This window comes from Gobio gobio, assembly GCF_949357685.1.
Source record: "Gobio gobio genome assembly, chromosome: 21".
Taxonomy (NCBI): Eukaryota; Metazoa; Chordata; class Actinopteri; order Cypriniformes; family Gobionidae; genus Gobio; species Gobio gobio.
This window is the reverse complement of record NC_137117.1, coordinates 40127995-40140494: the sequence shown is the minus strand read 5'-3', so window position 1 is coordinate 40140494 and position 12500 is coordinate 40127995. Positions and strand designations below refer to the sequence as shown.

Here is a 12500-nt window from a genome sequence, read left to right as displayed (position 1 = left end):
TTTATATTTATTTTAAATATTTAAATTGGTTTTGTTTTAAATAATTTAATTTTACATTTTTATGTTTAAAAATTGTTTATTTAAATTTAGCATTTTATTTTTTTGCTTTGTTTAAAAATATTACAATTTTACATTTTTGTGTTTGTTTTAAACTCTTTTTGTTTTATTTTATATTTTTATATTTAAAATATTTATTTAAAATATAAATTGGTTTTGTTTTAAATTATTTAAAAATGCATTTTATATTTTTGTTTTATTTTTTAATTATTTAAACTTACATTTTCATGTTTTATAGTACCTCTCCTTGAACTGTCACCTTATCGTGGTGGAGAGGTTTGAGTCCCCGAATGATCCTGGGAGCTATGTTGTCTGGGGCTATATGCCCCTGCTAGGGTCTCCCAAGGCAAACAGGTCCTTGGTGACGGGCCAGACTAAGAACAGTTCACAAACCCTTATGTTGACAATCACACCAAGGGCTGTGACGTCGCCCGGCCGGGCTCACCACCTGCAGGAGGGAGCGTAAGGGGCCGGTGCATAGTGGATCGGGCGACAGTCGAAGGCGAGCAGAGATGTATAAAGTACTAGAGACACATACTTGAGTAAAAGTACAAGTTCCTTATCAAAAAAGTGACTTGAGTAGAAGTTGAAGTGCTCTTTAAGCACCACACTTAAGTAGAAGTACTAAAGTATTCAACATTTTTTGTACTTAAGTATTGCAAGTAGTTTATTTTAAAATGTACTACTCAAGTACTGAAAGTAAAAGTACAAGTATTGTGTTATGTAGTTATTTAAGAAAGTAGTCAAAAGTTTGAACATCATATTGTTTTTATTATTTCAAATGATTAAGCTAAAGGACAATCACAATGTTGGTAGGTAATTTTTCTACATATTGTCATATAAATAACCTGAAAATACTGTAGTTCATCAAGATTAAATCTTACTATAACCACTCTTACTAAAAAAAATGGGGTAAGCACACTTATATTCTCATTTCAAGAGGTGTTCTGAGTAAATTATTTGTTTGTAACACTTTACAATATGGTCTGATTTGTTAACATTACATTAGTTAATGTATTAGACTAATAACTAACATGAACTAACCATGATCAATACATTTGTTACTGTATTTATTAATCTTTGTTAATCTTAGTTAACAAAAATACAGCTGTTCATTTTTTGTATATGTTACTTCACAGTGCACATTAACTATGTAAACAAATGGAGAGCAATTTGAGCGCAAGACGCTCGTGTTGTTTTAAAGACAATGAATGCGCGCTCGCGGGGCTCTCTCTCGCACTCTCTTGTGCGCTCTCTTGTGCGCTCTCTCTCGCGCGCGCTCTGTCTCTCTCTCGCACTCTCGTGCGCGCTCTCTCTCTATCTCTCATGCGCGGTAATGTGGGTTTGGAATGGAATGATTCGTAACATTTTTATAATTGTAATGAGTAACGATGCTGCACATAAAAAAATATCGGAGTAAAAGTATTAAACTCATCGAAAATATGTACTGAAGTAAAAGTGGAAGTAGGAGAAAAAAATAATACTCTAGTAAAGTACAGATACTGCCTTTTAGTACTTAAGTACAGTAGTGAAGTAGTTCTACTTCGTTACTATACATCTCTGAAGGCGAGGCCCCCGAAGACCCGATCTCTGGACACAGAATCTGGCTTTAGGGACTTGGAATGTCACCTCGTTGGTGGGGAAGGAGCCTGAGCTTGTGCGGGAGGTCGAGAGGTACCGACTAGAGATAGTTGGGTTCACCTCCACGCACAGCTTGGGCTCTGGAACCACACTTCTTGAGAGAGGCTGGACTCTCTACCACTCTGGAGTTGCCCATGGTGAGAGGCGGTGGGCTGGAGTGGGTTTGCTTATAGCCCCCCAGCTCTGCCGCCATGTGTTGGAGTTCACCCCGGTGAACGAGAGGGTCGCTTTCCTGTGCCTTCGGGTTGGGGATAGGTCTCTCACTGTTGTGTGTGCCTACGGCCGAAATGGCAGTGCGGAGTACCCGGCCCTCTTGGAGTCTCTGGGAGGGGTGCTGGAAAGTGCTCCGACTGGGGACTCCGTCGTTCTACTGGGGCACTTCAACGCTCACATGGGCAGTGACAGTGACACCTGGAGGGGCGTGATTGGGAGGAACGGCCCCCCTGATCTGAACCCGAGTGGTGTTCTGTTATTGGATTTCTGTGCTAGCCACGGTTTGTCCATAACGAACACCATGTTCAAGCATAAGGGTGTCCATCAGTGCACGTGGCACCAGGACACCCTAGGCCGGAGATCGATGATCGACTTTGTGGTCGTGTCATCAGACCTCCGGCCGTATATGTCTTGGACACTCGGGTGAAGAGAGGGGCAGAGCTGTCAACTGATCACCACCTGGTGGTGAGTTGGATCCGATGGCGGGGGAGGAAGCTGGACAGACCCGGCAGACCCAAACGTACTGTGAGGGTCTGTTGGGAACATTTGGCTGAGCCCCCTGTCAGAGAGATCTTCAACTCCTGCCTCCGGCGGAGCTTCGACCAGATCCCGAGGGAGTCTGGAGATATTGAGTCCGAGTTGACCATGTTCTTCACCTCCATTGTCTCTGCGGCCGTAAGGTCTCTGGTGCCTGTCGAGGCAGCAATCCCCAAACCCGGTGGTGGACACCGGAAATAAGGGATGCCGTCAAGCTGAAGAAGGAGTTCTATTGGACCTGGATGGCTTGTGGGACTCCGGAGGCAGCTGACCGGTACCGGCAGGCCAAGCGGACTGCAGCCCGGGTAGTCGTGGAGGCAAAAAATCGGGCCTGGGAGGAGTTTGGTGAGGCCATGCAGAAAGACTATCTGTCGGCCTCGAAAAGATTCTGGCAAACCGTTCGACGCCTCAGGAGGGAGAAGCAGTGCCCTACCAACACTGTTTACAGTGGAGATGGGCACCTGTTGACCTCAACTGGGGATATCGTCAGGCGGTGGAAGGAATACTTTGAGGATCTCCTCAATCCCACCGACATGTCTTCCGTTGAGGAAGCAGTGGCTGGGGACTCAGAGGTGGACTCGTCCATCACCCGGGCTGAAGTCATCGAGGTGGTTAATAAGCTCCTCGGTGGCAAGGCACCGGGGGTGGATGAGATACGCCCTGAGTACCTCAAGTCTCTGGATGCTGTGGGGCTGTCTTGGCTGACACGCCTCTGCAACATCGCGTGGCGGTCGGGGACAGTACCTCTGGACTGGCAGACCGGGGTGGTGGTCCCTCTTTTTAAGAAGGGGGACCGGAGAGTGTGTTCCAACTATAGGGGGATCACACTTCTCAGCCTCCCCGGGAAAGTCTATGCCAGGGTACTGGAGAGGAGAATTCGGCCGATAGTGGAACCTCGGATTCAGGAGGAACAGTGTGGTTTTCGTCCTGGTCGTGGAACACTGGACCAGCTCTATACCCTTTCCAGGGTGCTGGAGGGTTCATGGGAGTTTGCCCAACCAGTCCACATGTGTTTTGTGGATTTGGAGAAGGCATTCGACTGTGTTCCTCGTGGCATCCTGTGGAGGGTGCTCTGGGAGTATGGGGTCCGGGGTCCTTTGCTGAGGGCTGTTCGGTCCCTGTACGACCGGAGCAGGAGCTTGGTCCGCATTTCTGGCAGTAAGTCAGACTTGTTCCCGGTGCATGTTGGACTCCGGCAGGGCTGCCCTTTGTCACCGGTTCTGTTCATAATTTTTATGGACAGAATTTCTAGGGTCAGCCAAGGGCCGGAGAGTGTCCGGTTTGGAGACCACGCGATTTCGTCACTGCTTTTTGCGGATGATGTTGTCGTGTTGGCCTCATCGAGCCAGGACCTTCAGCATGCACTGGGACGGTTTGCAGCCGAGTGTGAAGCGGCTGGGATGAGGATCAGCACCTCCAAGTCCGAGGCCATGGTTCTCAGTCGGAAAAGGGTGGCTTGCCCGCTTCAGGTGGGTGGAGAGTTCCTGCCTCAGGTGGAGAAGTTCAGGTATCTTGGGGTCTTGTTCACGAGTGAGGGAAGGATGGAACGGGAGATTGACAGACGGATCGGTGCAGCTTCTGCAGTAATGCGGTCGATGTACCAGTCTGTCGTGGTGAAGAAGGAGCTGAGCTGTAAGGCGAAGCTCTCGATTTACCGGTCAATCTACGTTCCTACTCTCACCTATGGTCATGAGCTTTGGGTCATGACCGAAAGGACAAGATCCCGGATACAGGCGGCCGAAATGAGCTTTCTCCGCAGGGTGGCTGGGCGCTCCCTTAGAGATAGGGTGAGGAGCTCAGTCACTCGGGAGGAACTCGGAGTAGAGCCGCTGCTCCTCCACATCGAGAGGAGCCAGCTGAGGTGGATCGGGCATCTATTTCGGATGCCTCCTGGACGCCTGCCCAGGGAGATGTTCCAGGCACGTCCCACCGGGAGGAGGCCCCGGGGAAGACCTAGGACACGCTGGAGGGACTATGTCTCCCGGCTGGCCTGGGAACCAGTGATGCGCGGGTTGATCCAAAATGAGCGGGTGCCTGCGGTCACCCGCGGTTACCCGCGGTAACGAGTCATCCAAAATAATTTTTAATGATATTCGGGTCGCGGTCGGTCGGGTCATCCTTATTTTCCTTTTGAATGTTGAGCGTTATTAACTGCACCTCTGAGCGCACCACATCAGGGCCTGAAACATTTTCTCAATGGCCCAATGAGCTACGATGAGCATTTATTACTTTAAAAAAATGCGGGTCAGGAAGCGGGTCGGGTACAATATTTTCTTCTTTTTTTTGCGGTCCGAGTTGCGGGCGGGTTAGTTGAAAACGTCGGTCGGGTGCGGGTTGTTTATACATTGACCCGCGCATCACTGCTGGGAACGCCTCGGGGTTCCCCCGGAAGAGCTGGAGGCAGTGTCTAGGGAGAGGGAAGTCTGGGCGTCTCTGCTTAGACTGTTGCCCCCGCGACCCGGCCCCGGATAAGCGGAAGATAATGGATGGATGGATGGATGTTTTATAGTAAAAATATTTATTTAAAATTTAAATTGGTTTTGTTTTAAATTATTTTAATTTTACATTTTTATGTTTAAAAATTGTTTATTTTAATGTAGCATTTAAAAATATATATATTTATTTTAATTTACCATTTTTTTAATTATTTTTTTATTTAACATTTTTGCTTTGTTTAAAAATATTACAATTTAAAATGTTTGTGTTTGTTTTAAACTCTTTTTATTTTATTTTATATTTTTATATTTAAAATATTTATTTAAAATTTGAATTGGTTTTGTTTAAAATTATTTGCATTTATTTTATTTTTAATAATTTGAATTTTAAATTTTTATGTTTTATTATAAATTACTTATTTCCATTTAAAATGTTTGTTCTATTTAAACCATTATTGAAATTTAAATTTGTTTTATTTTAAATTATATTTGTACGTTTTATTTATAATCTCACATTTTCATGTTTTATTATAAAATTACTTTAATTGTACATTTTTGTTTTGTGTTCATATTATTATATATATTTTTTTCCTTTTTTATTTTTTTATTTGAATATTAATTTCACATCATTGTGATTTAATAAATTAATTCAAGATCTTAAGTTTGTGAAACTCTAGTTGTAATGAAAATTGCTTTATGGTTGCTAGGGCATAGTAAATGGTTGCTATGGTGAAAAAGCGAGGTTTGACCCCCCCCCCCCCCCCCCCTCACTAAACCCACTAATCTGACCGCCCCGATCGCCATGACAACACGACCCCAGAGGTCAGATCAGCATCATTACGTGCCAGGTGTGAACGTGCACATCTGTCGGCGTGTGAACTTTAATATTGTAATCTCACGCCTCGTCTTTCCCCTGATCAGGCCAAAAATAACCCAACATCTGTATTTCTGCTGATTTAACATCAGAGGCTCCAGATGCTTGAGGAACACAGCTGTGCGGTTCTCCAATGTCCCTGAAATTCAGTTAAACATGGAGCACTGTCTGAGGTACTGAAAGTGGGCGTGGCCACTGAGGTACTGAAAGTGGGCGGGGCCATTGATATAAGAATATTCATGATTCCCTAATGCATGACTACAACACAACCCATGTCCTGAGTGAGCTCTTCTGTCATCAGCCCATGCAAACGTCCCGTTAAGCGCTGTTAAGTGCACACACACACACACACACACACACACACACACACACACACACTGACTGATGGTATTGATGGTGTGTGTGTCTCTAATGCCTGATCAATCTCTGATCCACTCACTCAGACTCACTCATGAGTGCCTGTTTAAGTGCATTAACACATTTATGAACTGTAACAATTTGACAAAAGTCTCATCATTGCGATGCAGATTTCATTTTTGCATGTTCATTTACACTAAAGGTATATTAAAACATGATATAATATTGTATATTATGCATAAAATAATAATAAATAATAGTGTTTAATCCTTTTAAACAGATACATATTGTTAATATTACAGTATATATAATAAATGACAAATAATATATAGGCCTAAATATGATATCGTGTAATATTATAAATAATACTACATAATCTTATTAAACAGATACATATTAAATATACACACACACACAGACACACACACACACACACACACACACACACACACACACACACACACACACAGGGAGACACACACACACACACACACACACACACACACACACAGACATACACACACACACACACACACACACACACACACTGAGACACAGATACACACACACACACACACACACACACACAGAGACACGCATACATACACACACACACACACACACACACACACACACACACACACACACACACACACACACACACACACACACACACACACACACAGAGACACACACACACACACACACACACACACACACACACACACACACACACACACAGAGACACACACACACACACACACACACACACAGAGACACACACACACACACACACACACACAGACACACACACACACACACACACACACACACACACAGAGACACGCACACACACACACACACACACACACTGAGACACAGACACAGAGACACGCATACACACACACACACACACACACACAGAGACACACACAGAGAGACACACACACCGACACAGAGACACACACAGACACACACAGAGACACACACATACACACCGACACAGAGACACAAACACACACACACACACACACACACACACACAGACACAGAGACACACACAGACACAGAGACACACACAGACACAGAGACACACACACACCGACACAGAGACACACACAGACACACACACATATACAAAACATATTTCTCTGTTTATTAAGATAGTGTAGTATTACTGATAATATTACACGGAGAGCGAGATTTCACTACACATGTATACACTGGTTGCAGGTTCGAACCCCTGTAATGCTCCATATAGACTCAAGGGTCTTCATTTGTCACACACACACACACACACACACACACACACACACACACACACACACACACACACACACACACACACACACACACACACACACATATACACATATACATACATACATACATACATACACATACATGTGTATATATAATGTCACTATGTGACCAATGAAGACCCTTGAGTCGGGGGTTCGAACCTGCAACCTCCCCGCCCTTATATGGTCACCGTAACTCGAGTGACCCTCCGCTGATTATCCGTGAGTGCCTGACCTTCCATGAGCTCCTCCAGGCTCGCGATCTTCTTCGTGCCGTCCACGCTGTAGATGTTGCGCACACCTTGCGGCAGGTGCAGGTTGTCCGAGAGCGCGCGCGTCAGCTCGGCCAGCAGCGCGTCCATTGACCTGAAGCGGTCGTTGGATACCGCGTACACCAGACCCTTGAAATACCGGTCGCCGTTCCGGTAGAACCGGACCTTCTTGGCTCGCTTCTCGGAGCTGAGCGCCTGGAGCGTGCGCGTCCGGTAGAAGCTGCAGTTGGCGCTGTGCGCGGGACTCGGTACCAGACTGCTCGCCCGGGAGCCCTGCTGGGAGCCCGAGCCGCCCGACAGCGCCGCGCGCTTGGAGCGGTGCGCCTTGTCCCGCTCGTCAAAGTGCTCGAGCTCGATGCTTCTGCTGAGAGACATTTCCCCCTCCCGTTAACCGACCTCGCGAAGGTTCCGTTTCTATCCTGCGCTTTTATCGCTGAAGTCCGCTATTGTCATCAACCCGAGCGAACACGCCGCTCTCCCCGCTGCGCGTTTACCGGGCGCACGGCGCGCGCAGTCAGCATCATTTACATCAACACAAAAGCAGCGCTGCGCCCGGCGTTTTTTTCCGCGATCAGACGCGCGTAAAACCGCTCGCGGCCATTCGAATAGACTAGAGGATGGGGATATTCCCGATGGTCCTCAGCTCGGTCGTCAGCTGTTGTTTGGGAAAACCTGGACAAACAGGAAAATCCGCGTTATTCCTTTCAGACGCTGTGCTACGAAAACCCCGATCCGCCCTAAAACGAGAGCTGTGTGTGCGGTTTTTAGGCGCGCGCCGCGCTGTAACCGGGCAGCATGGCCGTAGACGGGAGCGCGCAGCCCTTTCCTCCACCTCAGCGCGCGACACAACGCTGCAGGTGAGCGATTGCGGGATGTGGCGCGCGCCTCAGGCTCCTCCGCGCGGTCCTAATGCCGCCTGACAAACAGTAGAAGCGCATCAAAATGTGTTCTTTGACATTTCTATTTTTAAAACATGAAAGTGGAGATTTATTTTTATTCGAGACACAAACAAACTGCAAGATTGCATCATGTTTTATAGTCTGTCCTTTAGCTGCAGTTCCACTGCTTCCACCAGAGGGCAGCCTGTGCTGTCTGCACTCTTTTTTTTTTATACAATTGCTTACACACTAAAATTAAAATAAATATAGCTGCAAGCAGCAATACCGGGGCCAAGCAACAGAAGCAAACAAGGAAGCAGCAGCAGACCAACTGCAAAAATGAGAGAAGACATTTTTAAGCATAAATGTTAAAACCCCACATCAAAACATTGAGTTGTATTGAGCCAATGTCATGTTTTGTTCTATTATAGCGCCACCAAGAGGCACAATCCTACCATTTTTTTATGTGTCCTCGGAGTGAGAAAATATCTTATAGAGATATTTATAGACGTTTATATGAAAAAACATGTAAAAAATGACTGACACCTGACTTTGATTGGATTTTACTCCCCCTTACTATCAATATTTTGACATTTGGGTATTAGCGATAAGCTACCGACCTATGTTTCTGAACTTCTGGCGCTGGTTTCGTCTCGATCGGACTAGCGGTTTCAAAGATATCAGCTAACGTTTTATAAACTCAAAATTACCGCGCTGCACAAACCATACGCCGAAACCTGGCAAGTCTGGTATCGTTGGACTTGGCAAGGATTCAGGAGACAAAAAAAGTTACTCCCATGAAAATAAGTCAACCACACCCAAAGTTATAAGCGTTTGAAAAAAGAATTCTCCTCTAGGTGGTGCTTTTTCGAAACTTCTCAGGCTCCTTCAGGGCATCGAGCTGATGACCCATACCGAGTTTCATAATCCATTCATGTGTTCATAAAATACAGCATTTTAGCACATAATTCAAAATGGCCAACAGCCAAAATGGCCGATATGCTAAAATTGGATATCAGATGACTCGGCATTCCATCCTGAATCTAACAAGACAACTTTAGATGATTTTTGGACAAACAGTTCAGAAGTTATAAGCAAAAATAGCCATTTTTCGTATCTCCTGACCAGTAGGTGGCGCTGTGCCGAAACGCTGCATGTTGCCTCAGGTCATGCTCGTGATGACATGTACCAAGATTGATCTGAATACGATAAAGCGTTGTGGAGATATAGCCTTAAGTGTATTTTCGCAACCGCTACGTAAAATTTATTCGCGAGTTTAACAAAAACGATTTAACGAATCAACTTGAATTACATAATTTTTTGTCAGCATGGCCAGTAGATGATCTGGTTCAATTTTCGTGCAAATCGGACAAACCGTCTAGGACGAGTTTGCAAAAGTAGGTTTTTCTGAAAAATTAAAATGACAGGAAAATTTGCATGACGGAAAATGACTTCATATGGTGCAATCGAATCGTCTTGAGCCAACAAATCAGAGGAAAAAACAAATAATTTTGTTTCTAGGCCTTAGGGTTCCAAAGTTTTTAGCATAAACATGAGTGCAACTTTGGACAGGTGGTGGCGCTAGAGGGATTGAGTTAGAGACTCCAAATTTGATATGATGACAGTTGGGCCAGCCTTCTCTCCGTGTGCCAAATTTCATAACTTTCCAGCAAGCGGTTCTATGGGCTGCCATAGACTCCCATGGCGGAAGAAGAATAATAATAATAGGAACGCTAACTATTTCAATAAGTGCTGTGCTTGACCCCTAATAACACACAGTGAAACCTGACACTCCAGGAGCAAAGCCTCAGCCCAGAACTATACACACATTCTCAGCCTCACACTTTTTGCAGAACACTACACACACTTCTCTACATTAGACAGAAATCTAATCTGCTTTCCAAAACACCACACCTGTGAACTGGACAATCAGGTGTAATTTGCACATCACTCCACAAAAGGAAAGAGGTGAGATTACCTGTCTTTAACAAAGACGGAAGGCAACATTGCAGGAGGGGAAGGGAGAGGAACAGGTAGACCTGGAGGAGGACTAGAACGGCTGTTGTTAGCGTGTTGTTAGTGTGATCGCTGGCGGTTCAAGTCCTGCATGTAGCATGTAGGGCCGTGACCCGAATGGGAGTGAGGTTTAGGGGGGTGAGTGTGTTGGGGGGAAACACTATTGACTGATGCTAACCTCCTTGTTAGCTTGTTAGCGCATCCGCCTCCCACAGGCGCTGGTTCGAATCCCACTCGGAGCGGGTCGAGTTGGACTGGGTATGTTTGGGGCTGTGACCCAGATGGGAGTGAGGTTTAGGGGGTGAGTGTGTCTTAGGCAAGCATTAGCGACTGACGCTAGAGACTGTGGTCTTTAGCATACTTGTTAGCTTGTTAGCGCACTGTCTCCCATGCCGGAGGCACCGGTTCGAATCCAGCTCAGAGCGAGTTGAGTAAGACCAGTTACATTTGGCCGTGACCCAATTGGGAGTTAGGTTTAGGGGGGTGACTGTGTCTGAGGTAAGCATTAGCGACTGACGCTAGAGACTGCTGTGTTTAGCATCCTTGTTAGCTTGTTAGCGCACCCGCCTCCCATGCCGGAGGCACCGGTTCGAATCACACTTGGAGCGGGACGAGTTGAACTGGGTAAGTTTGGAGCTGTGACCCGAATGGAAGTGAGGTTTAGGGGGGTGAGTGTGTTGGGGCAAACACTACTGACTCATGCTAACGTCCTTGTTAGCTTGTTAGCGCACCCGCCTCCCATGTCACAGGCGCGGGTTCGAATCCCACTCGGAGCGGGTCAAGTTGGACCGGGTAAGTTTGGGGCCGTAACCCAGATAGGAGTGAGGTTTAGGGGGGTGACTGTGTCTGAGGTAAGCATTAACAACTGATGCTAGAGACTGCGGTGTTTAGCATCCTTGTTAGCTTGTTAGCGCACCCGTCTCCCATGCCGGAGGCGCTGGTTCAAATCCCACTTGGAGCGGGTCAAGTTGGACTGGGTATGTTTGGGGCCGTGACCCAGATGGGATCGAGAATTAGGGGGGTGAGCTTTTACAAGTAAATACTATTTCAGTCTTTCTACTTGGCACTTCTTTGTAATTAATTTCTAGCATACATACAAAATGACAACACAATAAAAATGGCAATACTCAGGTTTATTTGCTTAATTTTTTTTGTTTTGCACTTTCATTTGTTCTTGCAAAGTACATCATACATGAAAATGCACCATAAAGGTTATAGTTAAATGAGGTAATATTCACCTGGATATCTCAAATAATCGTCTCTACCTTTAATTCGTCCATAACTCGCTTTCACTCGCTAATACTTCACAGAGTAAACACGTTTATTGCTGCACGTCTAATGTTAATAACGCCGATCTTTATGGGTTTCATGTGCTTCTTAAAAAACAAACAAACAAACAAACAAACAAACAAACAAACAACATCTGGGCTTCCAGTGACAGATCAGAATTAAAAGAAGAAAAGTGCCATAGAAAAGAGGGATGAATATAAACACCACTGATTTTAGAACATGTGTCTCTCATTAGAAGAATAAAAACATCTTTTCGTGTTTATGTGGCAGTTCAATCGCTCACAGATTGTCTAAAAGCTTCAGTCAGGGTATTTTTAGGACATTATAAAGCACCAAAATCGATGAGCAGCCATTTAAATAGTCAAAAATATTGAATCATTCCCAAACGTTAAGGTCCATATCTGAGATGGGCTGGTCTTCAGATGAATTACAGGGGTTTTCTCTTAATAAGCGGCTCTGAAATATCCCGGACGAGCCCCCAGATCTGTCAGATTGAGGCCTCAGGATAGGAGCGTCCACCTGGAGGACAAAACAAGGCTGACCGGGTCAAAACTGGAGTTGGAGTGCTGTGAATTCGGACACTACTCTTGTCACTGTGTTTCACTTACTTTATAGTAGGGAAGTGTGCA

At 45.5% G+C, this 12500-nt stretch overlaps 1 protein-coding gene across 1 annotated transcript in view; it reads right to left on the bottom strand.

Moving 5' to 3' along the window:
• The window catches only part of LOC307117076 (serine/threonine-protein kinase DCLK2), a 55529-nt gene extending 47025 nt beyond the window's left edge, over nt 1-8504 (bottom strand). Inside the window, exon 1 of the mRNA XM_079801776.1 lies at nt 7651-8504. Coding sequence (XP_079657902.1) covers nt 7651-8062 — 412 coding nt within the window. The 5' untranslated portion in view covers nt 8063-8504. The remainder of the gene's footprint in view (nt 1-7650) is intronic.
• Between the last annotated feature and the right edge of the window lie 3996 nt (nt 8505-12500).